This window comes from Strix uralensis, chromosome 12 (assembly GCF_047716275.1).
Source record: "Strix uralensis isolate ZFMK-TIS-50842 chromosome 12, bStrUra1, whole genome shotgun sequence".
NCBI classification, from domain to species: domain Eukaryota; kingdom Metazoa; phylum Chordata; class Aves; order Strigiformes; family Strigidae; genus Strix; species Strix uralensis.
This window is the reverse complement of record NC_133983.1, coordinates 6,772,276-6,790,519: the sequence shown is the minus strand read 5'-3', so window position 1 is coordinate 6,790,519 and position 18,244 is coordinate 6,772,276. Positions and strand designations below refer to the sequence as shown.

General features: G+C 35.1%; 1 protein-coding gene across 7 annotated transcripts in view; it reads left to right on the top strand.

Annotated features, from left to right (window-relative positions):
- The window catches only part of FTO (FTO alpha-ketoglutarate dependent dioxygenase), a 257,854-nt gene that overhangs the window by 154,238 nt on the left and 85,372 nt on the right, over nt 1-18,244 (top strand). Inside the window, exons 9-11 of one of the 7 annotated variants that reach the window (XR_012630603.1) lie at nt 2,928-3,011; nt 3,216-3,262; nt 5,082-5,140. The exons of 4 other annotated variants lie outside the window; for them this stretch is intronic. Coding sequence is in view for 2 of the 3 variants with exons in the window: in XM_074882057.1 (XP_074738158.1) it covers nt 2,928-2,991; nt 3,216-3,230 (79 nt within the window). In the remaining variant the exon portion in view is untranslated. Of the gene's footprint in view, nt 1-2,927; nt 3,114-3,215; nt 3,263-5,081; nt 5,163-18,244 lie in introns of those variants that run through there. 2 more of the 7 variants (XM_074882057.1, XM_074882058.1) reach the window with 2 other exon arrangements.

Below are 18,244 nucleotides of genomic sequence, written 5' to 3'. Positions count from 1 at the left end.
AATAAAATAAAATTAAGTAATGTAGAATTTGAGGACCCTAGATGGGAATTTCACTTGGGTCCTGAGCTCAACACATACTGAGTACCTGTAATTAAATGCTGAGCAATCTGAACTTCTGTTGACCTGGTTGGGAACTGAAGTTGTTGCAAATGTGTCTCCTATCACTTTAACAACCCCCAAGTTTCCATTGCAAATTACATACGGTTTTGTGTAGGTGGAAGGTTAAATAGCTTGTGCTACTTAACTTGTTCTCCTGCCTACAGACTGCTAGTAGATGAAACATGTGTCCAACCATGCTATTCCTTACAATTTGCAACAATTCAAGATTAAAGTTCCAGGACCAATAATGAGAGGACAAGAGGTGTGGTTTGTCAGGGAGTGGCCACCTCAAGTCAAACTGGAATCTGGTTGGACTGCTGCTGCTTGCAGTGTCAACAAAACAATCTCATAGAAAAAAAACAATTCCTAGATGGAATTTGGATGTTTGTTGATATTCTGTTTAAGCAAACAATAACTTTAGAGAACATATGTATGTTCATATGCAAAACAAACTGTGGGTTGTGAAAATGGGTGCTTAAATTTCCTACTAAAATGTTTTAAGGGGATTTGTTAGGTTCTGCCAGATTAGGAGAAAACAGAATCATAAATTCAGGTGTTTTATAACTAATTATCTACAAGGCAACTAAATAAAATTAAGGTCTTGGGAACAGTGAAAATAATGTGAATTTAAAGAAGTTCCTTGGTGCCAAAGAGCTGCTACCTCTGTCACTTTGTTGTGCAGAAGTCATGTGTGTGAGTGTCATTGGCTTGTCTTTTTTTAACAAAGCAACAAGTGCACATCATTCTTGCCCCAATGTGTTTCTAAAGAGGACAAAGTTTAATTGAAGTCAACCAGTAATAAGTGGCCTACAAGTACTGAAGGCATCAATTTAACTTGAAAGTTTACATTGGCATTGTTCTGAAATAATGTTTAATAATATCCTTAACTGTTTATTTAAAATAAAAATAATTTGTTAGAAAAGATTGACATGCTTTTGCGTGTTCCTACAAAGCTCTGCTTAGCAGCTTGTTGAGCCTTCATCAGTCATATGCAACCTAACAAGTAAACAGAAATAATAGGATACAAAGAACAGTCTCCAGCAAAGTGTAGATGTACACACAAAACCTACGTAATAACTGCTTCATGACAGTAGATACAAATTTCACTATCTTATATCCACCTACAAAAGTCTGTACAATTGGCTGGAAAGACAAGCGTGCAGAAGGCAAACTCTATAGAATACAAAGTGTGAACAAATAAAGCAATTAAAAGATAGGATTTATTGCAGATGAAAATGTGTGATTGCTTTTTTCCTAAAGTGGTACTCTACTAGAAGCCATAGATATCTGCATGTAATGGAAATATATTAATACAGAATGTTACCACTATCTTAAGTTCCTGAGAATGACAGTAGGAATATGGAATTCTACATTTGTACTTCCTTTTCCTGACTATCTCGCGTACGCTTAAATGTGCCTTACCAATGCAAGTTACCCTTTTGTATTTGTGTCCAGGCTTTGAAATTTTAGCCCTTTCTGGTAAATATGTTTGAATGAAAATTAGATTTATTTTCCCTTCTTTAAAGACCCAGGGGAGTTGATTCCAGTCTTTCCACTGTACTCACTATATTTTGATTAGTCCCCCAAATTTAGCTCTAGTGAACACATGTTTGCATAGAGAGAAATAGAAATAAATATGTTATCTCTTCTGAAGACTGAAGTTCTCTGCTAAAAATAAAAAAAGCACACTGATTGCACTGTTAGGACATGATTTCTGAGTCCAGCCAGTTCAGACAGGTCTGCCTAAAACTATAATCAAGTTGATTGTATTGCATTGGCATTCTAATTTCCAATTTGGGATTTTGCTACATAATCTCTAGTAGAGTATGTCTAATCTTTGAGACCCATAGTCTTTGTATAAACTCTCTGAATTTTCCTCCATGTGTCTCTGCTAAACTGAGATGGGTCTTCTGGCTGAATTGTAGAGACGTTGAATTACTGAGTAAATCAATACAGCACTGTTATGTCACTGTATCTTTTTCAAAGACCGGCTCAAATTTTGTATGCTGTAGCTTTGATCCCTTTCATTTAATTCTAACTACACTTGTTATTATAGTAACTGTTGTTTGTATGTTATTTTAGCTTTTTACTTAAGTAGCTATTTAGCAATTTAAATGAAAATGTAATTAGGTTACATCTGTTTTACATGCATGTAATACCACGCAGATGTAAACTTATATTAAAGCCATATTTTTTTTTGGCCAAAAGACATAAGAATAGAATTGTAGCAATCATGCAATACATCTTTTTTTTTTTTTAATAGTGTACACAAGATGTATTCCAGTGTTTATGTTGTGATGGTAACAGCCCTTTCTGTTTTTATGAGAGACAGCAAGGGAGCTAACTGGTATAGCCTTTTATTTTAGTTGTACAAGGACAAGTACAAGTACACTGTTATGCTGGTGTAAATCCAAAGGAACTCTGCTGAAGTTAGTTAAAATTCCTTACTGAATTCATCAGTTTCAATAACTGACTCTTTCCAGAGCCAAATTCCACTCTTAAGGATCTCCACTGAAATAAAGAATCTTTGTGGGTTTACACTATTATGAATGACAGTGATATTTGGCTTTCAATAGCTTTATTTTAAAGAAAGATGAACTTCTTGCTGGGTTGATCTTACAAAGGGCTGAATGCCCTCCGCTATTGTTGACTTTGATAAGGGGGTTTTCTGTGCTCTGGAAAAAAAGATAAGAGGTATGGATTCAATTCCAGCTTTCTCTTAGTCTTTGTGTAGGTACTTAGGGAAGGTACTTGATGTCTCTGTACTACTATAATCATAACACAGAATTCTTCCCTCCTTATTTGTCCTTTTCTTTCTTTGACTGTAGGCTCTTCGTGGCTGATTACTACTCTTTGTTTATATGGTGTCTAGCACTACTTACAATCAGGATTGTAAGTGTCCATTGATACAGGTATAAGTCAAGTCCTAAGTGAAATATATAATTTTTTTTATTTTATAATAATAATATAATAAATAAATAATAATTTAAAAAATTATAAATATAAAGGGTACTTGGCAGTTCCCTAAAGATGATTTGTATCTTTTAAGACTTTGGAATAGCTAATTTGTCTGTCAGTAAAATATTAATCATTAATATGTTTATTCTGTGGTGTAGCACACAACTTTTTGATAACGTAATGCCTCGGAATCTGCTCTAATAAGGTAAGACTACTTACTTGTTTAGTTTTACTTATATAAACATAAGTTCAGAATAAACTATGTATATTTTCCTTGGAGCAAGGATATATTTTAGAAGACTTTTTTTTTTTTTTTTCAATATCTATTTCTGTTCAATAACTCTGCCTTTTTAGAGGACAGTTGTGAAGGACATATAAGAAAACTGTTGCATGTTTTTCTTCTTACTTTTTTCCTATGAACGTTTAAGGTCCTGATTCTACAACTGAACATAAGCATATGAGACTATATGGAGCCAGAATCAGAATATAAATTTAAATTTATTTCATTTCCTCATTATTGAATACTTTAGAGCTAAATCTTGCTGCTATTAAGTGTGAATTTGTCCCAAATAAGGACATCAAGAATGGCTCTGAAGAGTATTTAAACAGGTAATTTAATGCAAAGATGATAGGAAGCCACGGAGAGTCTGTATTATGGTATTGTTTTTCACTTGTGCCTGATAGCTCTGCTACAGTTTACGTTTGGTACCAGGTTTGTATTTCAGGAGTGTGTAAATTATTCTGAATGATCTGTAATGACCCACTCTAAACAATTTTCTCCAAATCCATAATTTATTTGTTTTCCCTCATTTATTTAAATTGACTAAGACTGGGGCTTATCCATGAAAAATCCACAGTCCAAGTTTTGGTTAAGAATTATTACTAAGTAGTTTTGTAAATACTGACAAATCTTAATATTTTTGTAAGCATATAGAGTATTTTAAACATCTAGTTTTAAAGTACTTTTTCCACATATACCGTGCAATTCCAAGCTCTGTCATTTCATGGAATTTATCTTTTCATTTTGTGTTAACCAACCAAGACTGAAAGCTGGGATACTACACGTATTTCCCCCTCCACTTCCATTCTGAGTGGAAATTTTTTTTTCCCTTTTGGGAAATCAGTGTCATTCTCCTTTCCTGTGGACTGGGCTGTGAAGTACTTGCCCTCAAGTTGAGATAATGATTTATAAAGATAGAGAGAGAGAGATGTATATATAGAGATGTATAAATACATATATAGAGAGGTGTATATATACATATTTAAAACCTCTTGAGTTTTAAGAATTTTTGTGTGGCCTAAAGCCATGCACTCCATACTTTAAGAACTGTCTTGGTTTCCAGACTGCTGGTGCCAAGAACACCTCAGCTGCCGCTGCTGAGTATAACTCAGCTTTCTGCACCTCTCTTGGTATTCACAGATTGTGTGGGTAAACTTTGCAGAGAATGATTCAGTGTTAACTTACATGGCAACTGGCTGTATGATTTATGGTGACTTGAGGTAGGAACATACTGTGTACAGTGGATTCTTTCTGTCTCCTTCTGGACAACCGTATCTCCATTCATTACATGTAAAATTTAACTGCCTACGGTTGGCAAGGAAAGCCATCTCAGAGATGTGGTGGTGAGGCTTATAACTCTTAAGTACTTTGTCCTGAATCCACAGCTGGTCCAACCCTGCTACTCAAGTGTTCCTTCCTCTCTTGGCAATGCAATGGAACATGCTGTTCATTGTCCCTAACCTGCCCTTTTATGCCACTATGATGTAATGCTTGTGGTAAATAAAATCATTGTAGTTGAGTTATGACTCAACATTAACTTTGATTATTGACACCTAATTGACTAAGACAGAACTGTGATTATTAGTATTTTAATAGTTTTTAAATAGTCTTACAAATTAAAGATACTGAATATATTTTAAATTCAAAATACTGTGTGAAGCAGGAGAACACAGTTACATGATTAATAACAATTATTAAAGCACTTGACGTAGCGTGTAACATCTTTCCCTTTATGTTATGGCAGCTTTCTTCGCTGAAGAGGTAAATGAGTGTCTGTTATGACTGCCAGAGTGAGAAAAGAGGACTGAAACCCGGACTCAGTATCAGATCATGTTTCACTAACAGAACAAGATTGATTTATTGTGTTACATCAGGGTTAGATGGACCCAGTACTGCTTCACCACATGCTATTTCATTCCCTTGTCTACTAAGTATGCAAGTACAAACAGCTTTAACACAATTCTTTACCTAGAAACAAGCCTGAGGCTTCATCCAAATACTTTTAACATATGAAAATTGAGCTGCTTTGAACTTGTATGTTTTTGATAACTGCTTGGTATGCTTCCTGGAGGATCACCTGTAGGCTTTTCTTTCCAAATCCTAATCCCTTTGATTAAGTGCCAGGACAGATAGCTCTCATTGAATAACTCCAGTCTCATAATTCTTCCTTCATTCAGAGTTGAAAGGGAGCTGCTCAAGCTTCAATAGGTAAATCCTCAGATTTACTTAAAGTAATTCAGACACTTAGAAACTGAAATTGTTTTGTTCTGAAACAGGGTTCAAATGGGCTACTGAACATTTACATACCACTTGCTGCCAGAAGCTGTAGGATGAAAAAACAAAACAAATTTTTTAGCAAGAAGGATTAAGAGTAGGAAAACTTTGAGAACTAGACATTAAAAGCAACCTGGCATGGAAATTTAGACCCAGAAATAGGAACATAGGTACTTTGCTTGACTGCTCTTGTTTTCTTTTTCTGCAAGATCAGACTGTGGTGCTGGGCTAAACATTCCTTTCCTTCCTTAGCCCTTCTTCTCATTAATAACTACCAAAATAGGGAGTAAGCATGGGAGGAAAAAAAAAATCTTATTCTTTTTATCTTTACAAGTATGCCTGCTGGGAACAAACCTGAGCCAGTTCAAGATTCTTCTATTTAAAAGTGTTTGTGGCATGAGAGTATGACGGGGAATTAGAAATAAACCTGTCAACTGCTGATATCTTGGGGTAATAGAGATATCTATTGCACATACATTTTTGCACACGTCATTTTGCGTATGTGCATAATGAAGCAGTTTTCTCTGTGAAGGACTTACTGTTCACCTAGAAAATAAGAATATTTCCACATGAATAATTTGCCTTGGTTAATTCTAGTACAGCCAGAAATGGAGCAGAACAGTTAAAGAAACTACACTCAGTTCAAGTGATACAGATTTTCATAGCTCCTTCGGCCTGAGAATTTGTTATCTTTAGGAGAATGCAACCTGCCAAAATAGTACATAAAACTGAGTATTGTAGCATCGTCCCAAAGAACAGCCCACTCTGCGAACAAGATGGTGCTTCCATGGCTATAACCACAGTTTCTAGTTAGACTTGAGCAAAAGCCATTGGGTGACTGTGCACCTTGCCAGCATTAGAATTTCAGTCAAGTCCTTTTGCCTCTTTGCTACCAGATTGTTCCAAAATATTCATGTACACTTAATCTTGTAGAAAATTTTGGGATTTTTTTACCCCCCCTGTCTCCCGTATTTGTTGTTGTCATGGTAGGCAATAGTGTTATTTCTGCAGCTTTTTGGGAGGTAAACCATGCTAGCCAATTGAAGATATGGCTTTACCATTAAAATAAAACACCTTGGAACTAATTATAGACCTCAAAACTGCAAGAGTAGATTAAAAATTAAGAAACATGTAAAGAAAGCCAGCCCCTACAAGTCTGGGGTAGTTCTGACTGTTCAGATCACTTTCCACTGTGACAATAAAGTTTAATTTGATTTTTTTCTTTTAAGCAGGCATTTTTTTCAAATCATATCATCAATATCAAGAACCTTGTAATTGAGTTGCAGCTCAGCTACATCAATACAATTAAATTTGGAAATAAAATGCAATGGTATCCAGCTGCAACTAATAAGAAAAAGCAAGTAGGCAAGATGGCATAAAGCAGTTAGAATTGTTAAGGATACAAGTGCTAACTTCTTTGATCTAGAAAATATTTACATATGTTAAATGATTAGGTTTTCAGTCTCTTCTGAGAGATCTTGCTGCAAACACCATAGCAACATCTATTGTCTCGAATCAGCACTAACTCAGTATTACATACAGATGAGGTCATCTCTGTCTAATATTGTGAGGTTTTATAAGTTCTTAGCTCTAACTTGTTATTTGATTCCTTAACTAATTTGATAAATGAATCCAGTAGGTCTTCGAATGATTATTAAGTCAATGACAACTTGACGGTTCTGGTTAATAAGATAATAACAAAAGTAGTTTGGTTAAATAAACTTTGAAGCAGAAAGCCTGAAGGCCTCTTGTTATTACCTCATTAACAAGAAATGCCATTAAGTTATTATTATTATCCTGTAATGGTTCTCCTTCTTATCACTCTTACGTTCTGATCAGCAAGGTTATTTGATGAAATAGCAATAAATTTTAAGAAATTACATGTACCCAGGCAAGACTATAAACTAAAAATGAAAACAGAAATGTTTAACATTTGAACATACACTTTCAAAATCGAGAAAGATTCTGCGTGTTCTTACGACAAAGCTTTGGAATGAAATCAAAAGTTTATGACACATTTTATTACACCTGTAAATCTGAAAGCTTAGCTATAGTTTTTAATTTTTATTTTGCCTCTATAACTATTTTTATACCCCTTTTATAGTTGACTGGTCCAAGGTTTAAAATAAGTTCTGCTGGGAGTCTATGCCCCATTAGTCTTCTATAATAAAATGTGAACCTGGCTAAAATAAAACATGATGCCTTAAGAGCAATTAAGAATGGTCTTTTGTAGATAACTGTAACATGAAATACAATCACTGTTTTTATTAATGGATTTGGGAAAAGCAGCTCAATGATTTATAGCAGAAGAGTGGGTTATTTTACATTTTTATTTCTTTTATTTTATGTCTCACTCTTCAAAAAACCTTTTAAGACCCCTGAAATAATCAAATTCTGTGTTTCAAATGTTTATCATGTTAATGTGAACCTCGGTATCCGTTTTATTTAGGTAGTGCTATGATGTCAGCTAAGAAGGTGTCCTTTTTTTGCTGTTACTCGAATCCAAAAAAAAAAAAAGTGTTATTTTTTGAAAGAAAATATTGTTGAATGTTTTATAAGAGTGATAAAATGTAAAAGCTGTGCTTTGTACTTTATAATGGCAGGATTTGTAGGACACAGACATAATCTACTGGGCATTGTCTGAACACAAAGCATAGCATCTCATTAACGCATAGTTTCTTAAAAAGTATAAGCACAGTTGACAGATGTTTCTCTAATAGTATAATAATAGTTTCTTTGTGATTATTAGGTTAAGCTTCTAATAACTTGAAGTCTTGAAGTTTAAAATGGCAGGAAGTGGAATCTCTACTGTTAAACTTGGAGAGGTTGCAGTTGTTATATTTGAAACATTTAGAAAGGCTTCAAGGACAACTCTCTCCTATTTGTATTTTAATTGTACTTAATATGCTGCTTGCAAGCAAAAAGTGTAAATTTGCTGTCATTATGAATGAGGGGAGGACAGAGAAGTGAAAGAAAAGGCTAAAATGACCGATATCTTTTCTCATCTCCTTGAGACTGTAAATGCTGTCAGTAATACGTGGGGTATGTCCTCCTTTGGAGGCCCTGTTTTCCAAAAGGCCTGAAACCACCTTCTGGGTTTCTGCTGACAAATCAGTTAGCAAGAGGGGTGTTATACACATGCCATTTACATCTCAATATCTGTCTGTGGGGACTCGCAAAATCTTGAGGCAGCACAATCTTGGTTACACAAATTTAAAAGCATGTTTTCTCAGCTTTGTACTAGTATATTTATATCTCAAATAAGAAATTGATTAGTATGTGCTAGTAAGTGTGAGAAAATGTTTGAATAAAGGTAGCTTATTGTGTCTTTCAAACCTATTTTTCCACAGCGGAGCTGTGTGTAGCTTGAAAATCCTGTAGCATATAAAGAGAAGGGCTGCGGCAATATTCCACTCTAGGTGACTGCTGGCATTTAGCACATGCAGGATCAAGGTAGACAGAATGTGTGCCCTGTAAATGACAGTTTACTCTTCTCTGGGCTAGGCAAGTTGGCAAGCCTAAGTTCTAATTGATAAAACTGAACTAAAATTCGTGCTCTATATCGACATATGGAAAAGCAATCAAAATCACATTAGGTAAGCTCATCTTAAACTATATATATATATAGTGTTTCTGTACATATATGTGGGTGTATATGTACTTTATATATATATATATATATGGGGGAAGGGGTATTGTAGTGGAGAAGAGGCTATTTATGCTTCTGAAGGGTAGTATGAGTATTGTCACTGGCCTCATTTTGCTTTTTATTTCACCTGCCAGGAGAAAGAGGTAGTTTAAAATTAAGTTTCTTCTCCACGAAGTACTGCTTCCGCAACTGTGTGAAAATATACAATAAAAATCAGTAGCCTAATGCTCCTGCACTTACACTAAAGTGTAGTTGCAAGTGAAACAATTTACTTGATTTGTAAGCACATTTGCAAATGTTGTTTTGACAGTCTTTTAGTTTACACCACAAATTTTGTGGTAGCAATGAATTCTGGGGTTAAACCTTCTGGCCCAAAACCAAGGCGTGGTCTTAACTGTCTTTGAATGCTTGGCCCTAAGTATTATTTGGTAGAGACAAATAGTAGCTGACCTGCACTGTGCTAGTAATATCGTCTGTGAGCTGTAACCAAATCCTTCCCTAGCCAGTGCAGTGCCCTATTTTTGGAATGTGCTGGCTGGCAGTACAAAAGGGGCACTTAGTCACCTTGAATTCCACCTGCTTGACTTTCAGTCCCCAGGGACTTGGCCCCAGCTCACTGCTAGCTGCTGTTGGCATAGTTCCTTGAGTTGGTCAAAATTTTGGTCGTTCTTCAAGATAAGATCTGAAGTAAATCTTCCTTTTGAAAACTTACATGGTTGCCATAGGCATAAGAATTCAGCCTTCATTTAAAATCAGCAGCATATCAGTCACCTGTGTCTTTCAGAAAACGTTATATGTGTCTTTAGCTGCAGATTCATAGTCTAGAGAATGAGGAGCTAAGTCATGGATTTCCTTAGCTTAGCCTACTTCAGAAATGTAGCAAAGAAATGTTGAAGACGAAGTCAAGAAGTTTCAAAGGTGTGGATTCTCTTTATAAATGATAGAATTTGTGCTCTGAAGTCATCTAGTACAGCTCTGAAATGTACCACGGAAAGTCTAACAGGGCTGAAGGGTAAAGTAGCCTGAGGAAAAAAGACTGTATTGAGAGACTCAGCAATACACCTGTGAAAATCCATGTACCCCAAAGCCACCTCCAGAAGAGACAAATAAAAATCAGAATGGCTAAAAGGTATTCTGTAAACTTCCAGAAATGTCCTTCTGCTCTCTGGAATAGTTCTGTAGCAACAAAGGGGTTGTCGTATTGTGTTGCGTGACCTGAGGTATTTAGCAATGAAGAACTCAGTTCTGTCTCTAGCAAATCTAAATATAATGGCATTAATCTAGATGATATACACAGAATGATCCCCACCAAATTCACACAGCAATATAAAATTTAAGGAAAAATATTTACTTTGGCATCATACTACAGGAGCATGAGTTTACTATGTTACTGGTTTACAAAAGTTGATTGTTAGATGTTTTTCTTCTCTCTGTATGGCTCTGAAAATAATAATTGAAATGAATGATAATTGTCTTTTTGCTATAGCACTTGTATCTTGCATTAACTTAATATTTTAGTCAGCTTTCACTGCTAGTATCAACATGACCAATTTCACACAATCACAGAATCATCTCGGTTGGAAGAGACCTTGAAGACTATCCAGTCCAACCATTAACCTAACACTGACAGTTCCCAACTACACCATATCCCTCAGCACTATGTCAGCCCGACTCTTAAACACCTCCAGGGATGGGGACTCCACCCCTGCCCTGGGCAGCCCATTCCAACGCCTAACAACCTGTTCTGGAAAGAAATGCTTCCTAATATCCAGTCTAAACCTTCCCTGGCGCAGCTTGAGGCCATTACCTCTTGTTCTATCGCTTGTTACTTCATTAAAGAGACTCATCCCCAGCTCTCTGCAACCTCCTTTCAGGTAGCTGTAGAGGGCGATGAGGTCTCCCCTCAGCGTCCTCTTCTTCAGACTAAACACCCCCAGTTCCCTCAGCCACTCCTCATACGACATGTGCTCCAGACCCTTCACCAGCTTCGTTGACCTTCTTTGGACACTCCTTATAAATAGACAATAGGTAAGCAAAGCTTAGTTTGACTTCGATTTATAGGGCTCATCACTGACACTCATCACTCATGCACAGTAACACATGCCTACAGCTCCCTCTTTATGTAAAGTAGATCTCCAGTTAACACGGCTAATTTGCACATCTGCAACAGCTTTATCTTCAGACTACTGTATTACCACTCTTAACTCTCTATATACAACTGTTGCATGTGGTGGGATACATACTGTTTTAAATATTTGCAAGTATAGAGTATTCAAGCTAAAGCTGAATTAAAATCCTTATGGTATAAAATGGTTCATAAAGGACCTATACTTTCATATAGAAAACTGAAAATATCATTTTCCTATACACTTAATTGTTGAGTATAAGTAGCACAAAAATAATTTTTAATCAGCTTCTTTCAATTGTTTGCATTCTCTGCTAGGAAATCCTTTTGCTTCTTTCCTGGTTAAACCAGGACAATAGTTCTTAGACGTTACCTTGTGCTTGTATATGCCAACGTATGTGACATTCAGTTCTGCGCCGGTTGTACTGAGACACCTCATGTTGTTCATGTTTTCCCCTTAAATATCATAAGTGATATGAAATATGCACAGAGGACTTCCACAGAGAGAGAAATCTTCTTTAAAATTCAGTTTACACAGTTTTGGGACAAAACAACCCATAGAGTGGTTGCTGAGATCGCATAGACAGACAGTTGTGCTTTCTGTAATTTTTAATTGTTTTTTAAACTACAAACTAGAAGCTGTTCGATGTATTGGAGAAGGCTGTATCTTTCTGTGGTTCATGCTCTGGTTTGGGGGCTCTGGCTGCAATGTTGTACTCCTTTCAGGAATTCTTTCAGTGAGTTTGGATGTCTCTTTGTGAAATGTGAGAAAGCATTAGTTACCTAGCTGCAAAGAGCAGCTTGTACAGACAGGAGAATAGATGTCTCCAGCCTCCACGCATAAGGTATATTTAAAATCACATTTACTCACAAGCTTAATGATATGGTTGCACTACACTCACATATTGTGTTTAAAGGATACTGGGAGCAACACCAATAATCAAAAGATTTTTAGTGAAATGTGTTAGTGCACTGAGGCTGGGTTAAGATGCTTTGTTATGAATGTCCTTTCAGCAGGAGGTATTAAACTTGTGTTTCTTCATTTATGGACAAATGTCAGATCATCTTTCAGTAATGTTAGATCATTTTTTTTCACTAGAGCAAATAATGTTGTGACAGTGTTTCAATGCTGTTAATTTTTCCCCTAAATTACGTAACGAATGAAAACATTTCAAAGGCATAAACTGTTTACTATAGAGGTGTATTTGCTCTGTTTACCTAAATCCTCATATTTCCCTTGCAAGATTTCTTCGAAAGTCTGTGAAACCATTTTTTATATCGCCTGTAGACTATGGAGAAAAAAGGTACCATGTTTGCACAGAAGAGGGAAAAAAGCTAAGCATGTCAGTTATGTAATAAATAGAAATCCTTATGTCATTTTTGTCAAAAAAAGCCAGCTCTATATATTTTAGACCGTATTAATAGTGTGACACACTGACGGGTTTTCTGCACAAAGATTAATTTAATCTTTGTGTTTTGTTGGACACTGCCTGCACTGGTTTTGAAAACTGTTTTTTGAGTATATACTTGCTTGAAATCAGATGAAAAGGGTACTAAGAATGCAATAATGTTGGTAAAATGGAGTTCTTGGGAACACTGCATATTCCCTGCTTGTGAACTTCTTGTATTTTGAATTTCTATCAGAATAAACAAGGGTTGAAAGATTACTAGTTCCTGCTGATTATGTGCAAACTTTGTCACTCAGCTATTACCATCTGAAGTCTTCTGTAAACAGTTGTACTGCAGGGGACACTCTCTAAATTGTGAGGTCGTCCTACCACAGAAGACGGTGAAGATTGACTGCAAGTCAATCTTTGTTGGCTAGTGTTAGAACAAACCCAGTCCTTATGTTAGGTCACATATTAGAGTTACATCGCTCATCTAAATCAAATTAAGCTTTTTCTGGGCATCTGCTTTTTATACCAAAATTTCTAAACTGCTAATGCTCATTACCATGAACAGAGAAAGTTGTCTTACTGGAGCACTAAGTAACAGCATATGGGTTTTATAGGTTTATGGACATGGTACTTCTATGCTGCATCTATGTGGCTTTGAGGAAGGAGGCATTTTGTTGATCTACTTAGGCTCATGTTTGTATAATTACTGCAGATGCTTTTAAGAAGTAGAAATTGCTTCTGATCTACCTTAAATTTTGAAGTTATGGAGACTTCTTTGCCCGGTTGTAAAATTTACTGCAAGATCTACCTGCTAAAAGTGCTGAGAAGGACTGGCAGAGAAGGCTACAAGAAAACATAGTTTTGTCTGTTCTCCTCAGACCCTGTGGAAAAGCTATCGGAAAAGAATTTATATAGTGAAGTAAAGGTCTGTGTTCTTAAGAAATATAAAGGCAAGTTTAAATATGTTATATAAAAGTTAAAGTAGGATTAAAAAAAACAGTGTAAGGAAATGAATAAAAACTGAGATTTATATCTGAATTATTCTGGTTTAAAATAAATATGTAAAAATAAACATGACAGTCAGTGCAGACTTCTTAAGATTGATGAAACCCATTTGTATTACAACAATAATCAGGCAGCACACTTGTTTACAGCTGAAGTTTTAAAGTCAAACAACTGAAAGAGTTAAACACCTGGAGCAAGTCTGCTAAAATGCTAAGCTGGCTTTTGGCAGCAATAGTAGCATGCAGAGAGAGTTTTTCCTCCATTATGGTTCAGTGACTAATTCATTCAAAGCTGAGAACCAATTGAAATTTGAAAATGCAGGAAAGCTTATTTTCCTATTAACATTTAAGTACATTGATATATAGGATGACTTGCCCTACAAGCTTAAATTCTTGCTGGACATTAAAAACAAAAGCAAAATAATTAATTTTTTTGTAATATATCCAATGCACTAACTTTGGTTTTATTTTCATTAAAAAACAACTATTCAGAAAACTATCATCTGCACATTTTCAATTCTTTTCCAAATGTAGACCTAAATCACACTTGCTGTCATTTTTATAAATATTTAAATAATTAGTAATTCTTTCCAAAGTACTAAAATCTATAGATAGGCTAAATAGATAAGCATAATATAGAATTGACAAAAATATGTCTATTGAGTGTTGTAGTTATTGTACTGGGTTTTAAAACTGAGTTGTAAAACTTTTTAAAATTCTTATTAGTCAATTAGCAATATTGTTGTAAGAAAACAAATGAAAGTTGTAATTAGTACTTCTCAGCTTCTTCTAAAGAATCCCTTCCTTTGGTGGTTCCACTTCTGTTAACTTAGTTGATGTTCCTCTGAGCTAAAACTATTCTTCCGTAACAAAATATAAGGTTCATGTGTCAGATCTTGAGCACTTACAGATAGCAATAACTGGTCTATAAAAGTATCTCAGGTTTGCCTATATGAGAATAACTTCTTTAAAAAGGATAGAGGTCATATATGTTTTGATAAAATATATTCTTTAACCAGATCTTTTGTATTTTTTCCTATACTTGTAAAGGCAAGTTTAGACAAGGAAGAAGTCCTGTGTATATTCTGAAAATAAACACAATATAAGACCATTTCCTAATTTGTTGAATAAGTTTGGAAAGTTTGGAATAGAGGTTTAGGTAAACAGATGGACTTAGAGAGAATTGAATTACAGGAAATACTCAGTTTGAAATTTTAGTTTTAGTTTGTCCTCCCCTTTTGATTCTGGAAGTCAGACATAAATTAGATTATTTTTAATCTATTCTCTGTTGTTGGCCATGATCTTATAGCTACCTAAATAAAGTCTTAAAGCAGTGTCCACAAGAACACATCAAGTACTGGTTGAATAAGATTTCAAAGGATTTTTTTTTTTTTTTTTAGAGAATTGCCATTATAGATAATTTTTTCTAGTTTATTAAGCTCTATTTCATCCCTCTATAATTTGAAGTTTTATAACCTTTTCCCTCTTATTTCAAGAGATATTTTGAATACAGAAATATCATGTCAAAACTTAGCTCCACCCTTCATCAGGCTTTTTAAAACCTAAGTTAGAATTCTGTTTCTAAGATAAACAGATTTGGATGAGAAAGATTTTCAACTAGCTAGTATTCATTTTGGCTGAGAGTTCAAGCAATGTCTTTAATCATATTTTTGTTGATTATTTATTAGTTTCTGTGGGAAATCAAAGGACAGACAACCTAAAATATGTCTTCCATAAAATACATCATGAATCAGAAGCTGTATCAAAGAATTTCTAGGAAGTGTCTTTCATGTACCGATATGAACTGATTGAGAGATAAAATATACATCTTTAGTGTGTGTATAACATGCAAATGATGACTGACCCAAAAATGGAAGTCTACACTATCTGGCTGGAGTAGAATTTGTATTGCATTACTAGAGTAAGATCTGTTGTGAGAGAAAAGAGTATGTCTGTTCTGTTCTGTGTCATCTGAACAACGATGGTTACAACTAATTCAAAACATAAAAGAAAATTGGCATAAATGTGCATGTTAAGAATGCTCTGGCTGCCTTAGGAAACTGCAAAATATGTGTTTCCACATGTACTTGTATGGTATGTATTTGTATGGGGTAGTAATAAAATTTGCTGTCATCCAAATATAGCTATGAAACCCCAATGGACTTAGCAATCACAGTATACGCTATTGAATGGTGATAACCAAAGACTAGCTTTGATACTGATGCTAACTGGGAGGAAATAGTGTCTTATTTAGGAAGGTAAATTATGCTGTGCATTTTATTGCAGAAATCGGCAGTAGAAAAAAAAACCACTACTTATTTGAAAATTTTGGATTTTGAATCTTCTGCTGGAGAAATACCATTCTAAGACTTTTACAACTTCAGTAATCCACGTTTCATTCAGGAAGCTCTGTAGCCAATGAGAAGCACCATTATTTGACATTAGGAATAAGAAGCATTTAGCTGGTTTCTAGCTGACAATTCATGTCTCTGAGTGAGCTTTTCTAGCGTGTTCAGTTTGCAGGGAATTTCCATCTACTTCTCCCTTCATCCCCTTCCCCAGTCCTTCTGCATGCATATTATCTAGGTTTTTTACTTCTCTAGGAATGGGGCATCTGTCATCAGCAATGTAAATTTTTACTGCAATAATTTGTTCAACTGAGCAGACAGAATGTCCATCATCAGATGCTATGGCAGGATGCTGCTGGCTGCCTACAGAAGGATGAAAATACCGAGAAAGTGACACACCCTGCCCCTCCCACCCCCAGAATCCTAGAGGAAAAATAAACTGGCAAGCAGATTCATGCCAAATTTTGTAGTGGCATTTGACTTTTCTTATAAAATGTACTGTCAGTTTAATAAAAGCAATTTAAGTATTGAATTTAATCATTAAAACCAGTTATTTTCAGCTTTGTTTCCATTTTGAGTGGCAAGTACATTTTTCTTTATGTATGTTGGTGTGGGAGTAGAAATAGTTCTATTCTTTTTTTTTTTTTCCCAGAAAACCAAAAGACAAATATAATATTTTTATAAATAAAATAACATTTTCTTTATTTTGGCTTGCAAAGCAGTCAACTATCTTGTAAGAAGAATGTCTTTCTTCTGCAAAATATATTGAGGTTTTTTTCAAAACAGCATTGTATATAGGGGAAAAAGTAATAATTTCATTTAATTCTTTAGCATTTCTTTTTGAAGATTTTTGAAGGGCAGAGTCTGCTGGAGTATTGAAACAGAGGTTTAGTCCTGTATTTGGAACTGGGTGGTATCTGGCAGTCTAAATATCAGTGCTGCCAAATATAATATGATTCACACACCACTAATAGTTTCTACTTAGCCATATGTGAGATTCTGTAAATGTCTATGGAAATTGTGCAATACTCATTTTTTTGGGATGATCTAAATATGCAAACACAAACTGTGTCCTCATTCTGTATCCTAAGGCAAGATCTCTGAATAAGAGCAAGTACAAGCCACTAACCAAAATGCAGCATAGTTTTTGAGAACCAGTATCATCTTCATCATAGAAGTTCTGTCTATCCAAACAGTGAACTTCATTACCTTGTGCTCCATTTTCACCCAATGAGTCAAATGCTTGAGGAAAGCATCAACTGTTTATTATTGTCTTTTCTATAAATAAATTAGATGCAGATTTTCAAATTAGTTTCTCCACGCAGCCCTAGGTTTGCATGCCTTTGTTAAGAAGGCCATTTGTATCTCAAAGTTAGAGCAAATCCTGTTGTGTTTCCCCCAGCTTTTTCATAAATACTTCTTTTTTTCTTTATTGAAGTTGTGATTTAAGGACACTTGGGAGCAAGGAATTTTTTTTTTTTTTAATAGTCATTATTTAGTTTCTAGATGTATTGGTGAAGAAACAAAGATTACCTTGTTCATAAGGGAATTGGTGCCCCAGGTTAATGTCCAGGTGTTCTTTCAACTGATGTCTGAGACTAATTTCTTCCTGGCCCTCTGGTAACCAGCTGAAGCAGGAGACCAGCTGGTATATCTTCACTCTTGCATACCAACATCTTTCACTGATTCACAGATTTCCTTATATCCTCAGTACTTCCTCCACTGCTTAACAATCTTTGAAACAGTAGTTTGAAGATAACTGCTGTTGTGCTTTGCAATGGCTGCATCTGAATCAAGGAATGAATGATTTAAAAAAATTTAAAATCTCATAATGATCCTTACAAGCTCCATTTGTCAAAAGGTCATAAATTTGAGAATACATCAAAGGTTTGCTTAAGAAATGCTTAACACTGAATATTATCTGGTTTGAATCTTATGAGTTTGGATGGCATTTCAGCAAGTACCGCTACAGAGTTTCTAATATATTTAATTTAAAGGTTCAGTTTCTTACATTCTCACACAAACACTTAGCTGCTGACACCTGTCGAAGTTCACAATTTCAGTTACTTCTTGCCTGGTACACATTGACATCAACTATCAATCTAAAAAT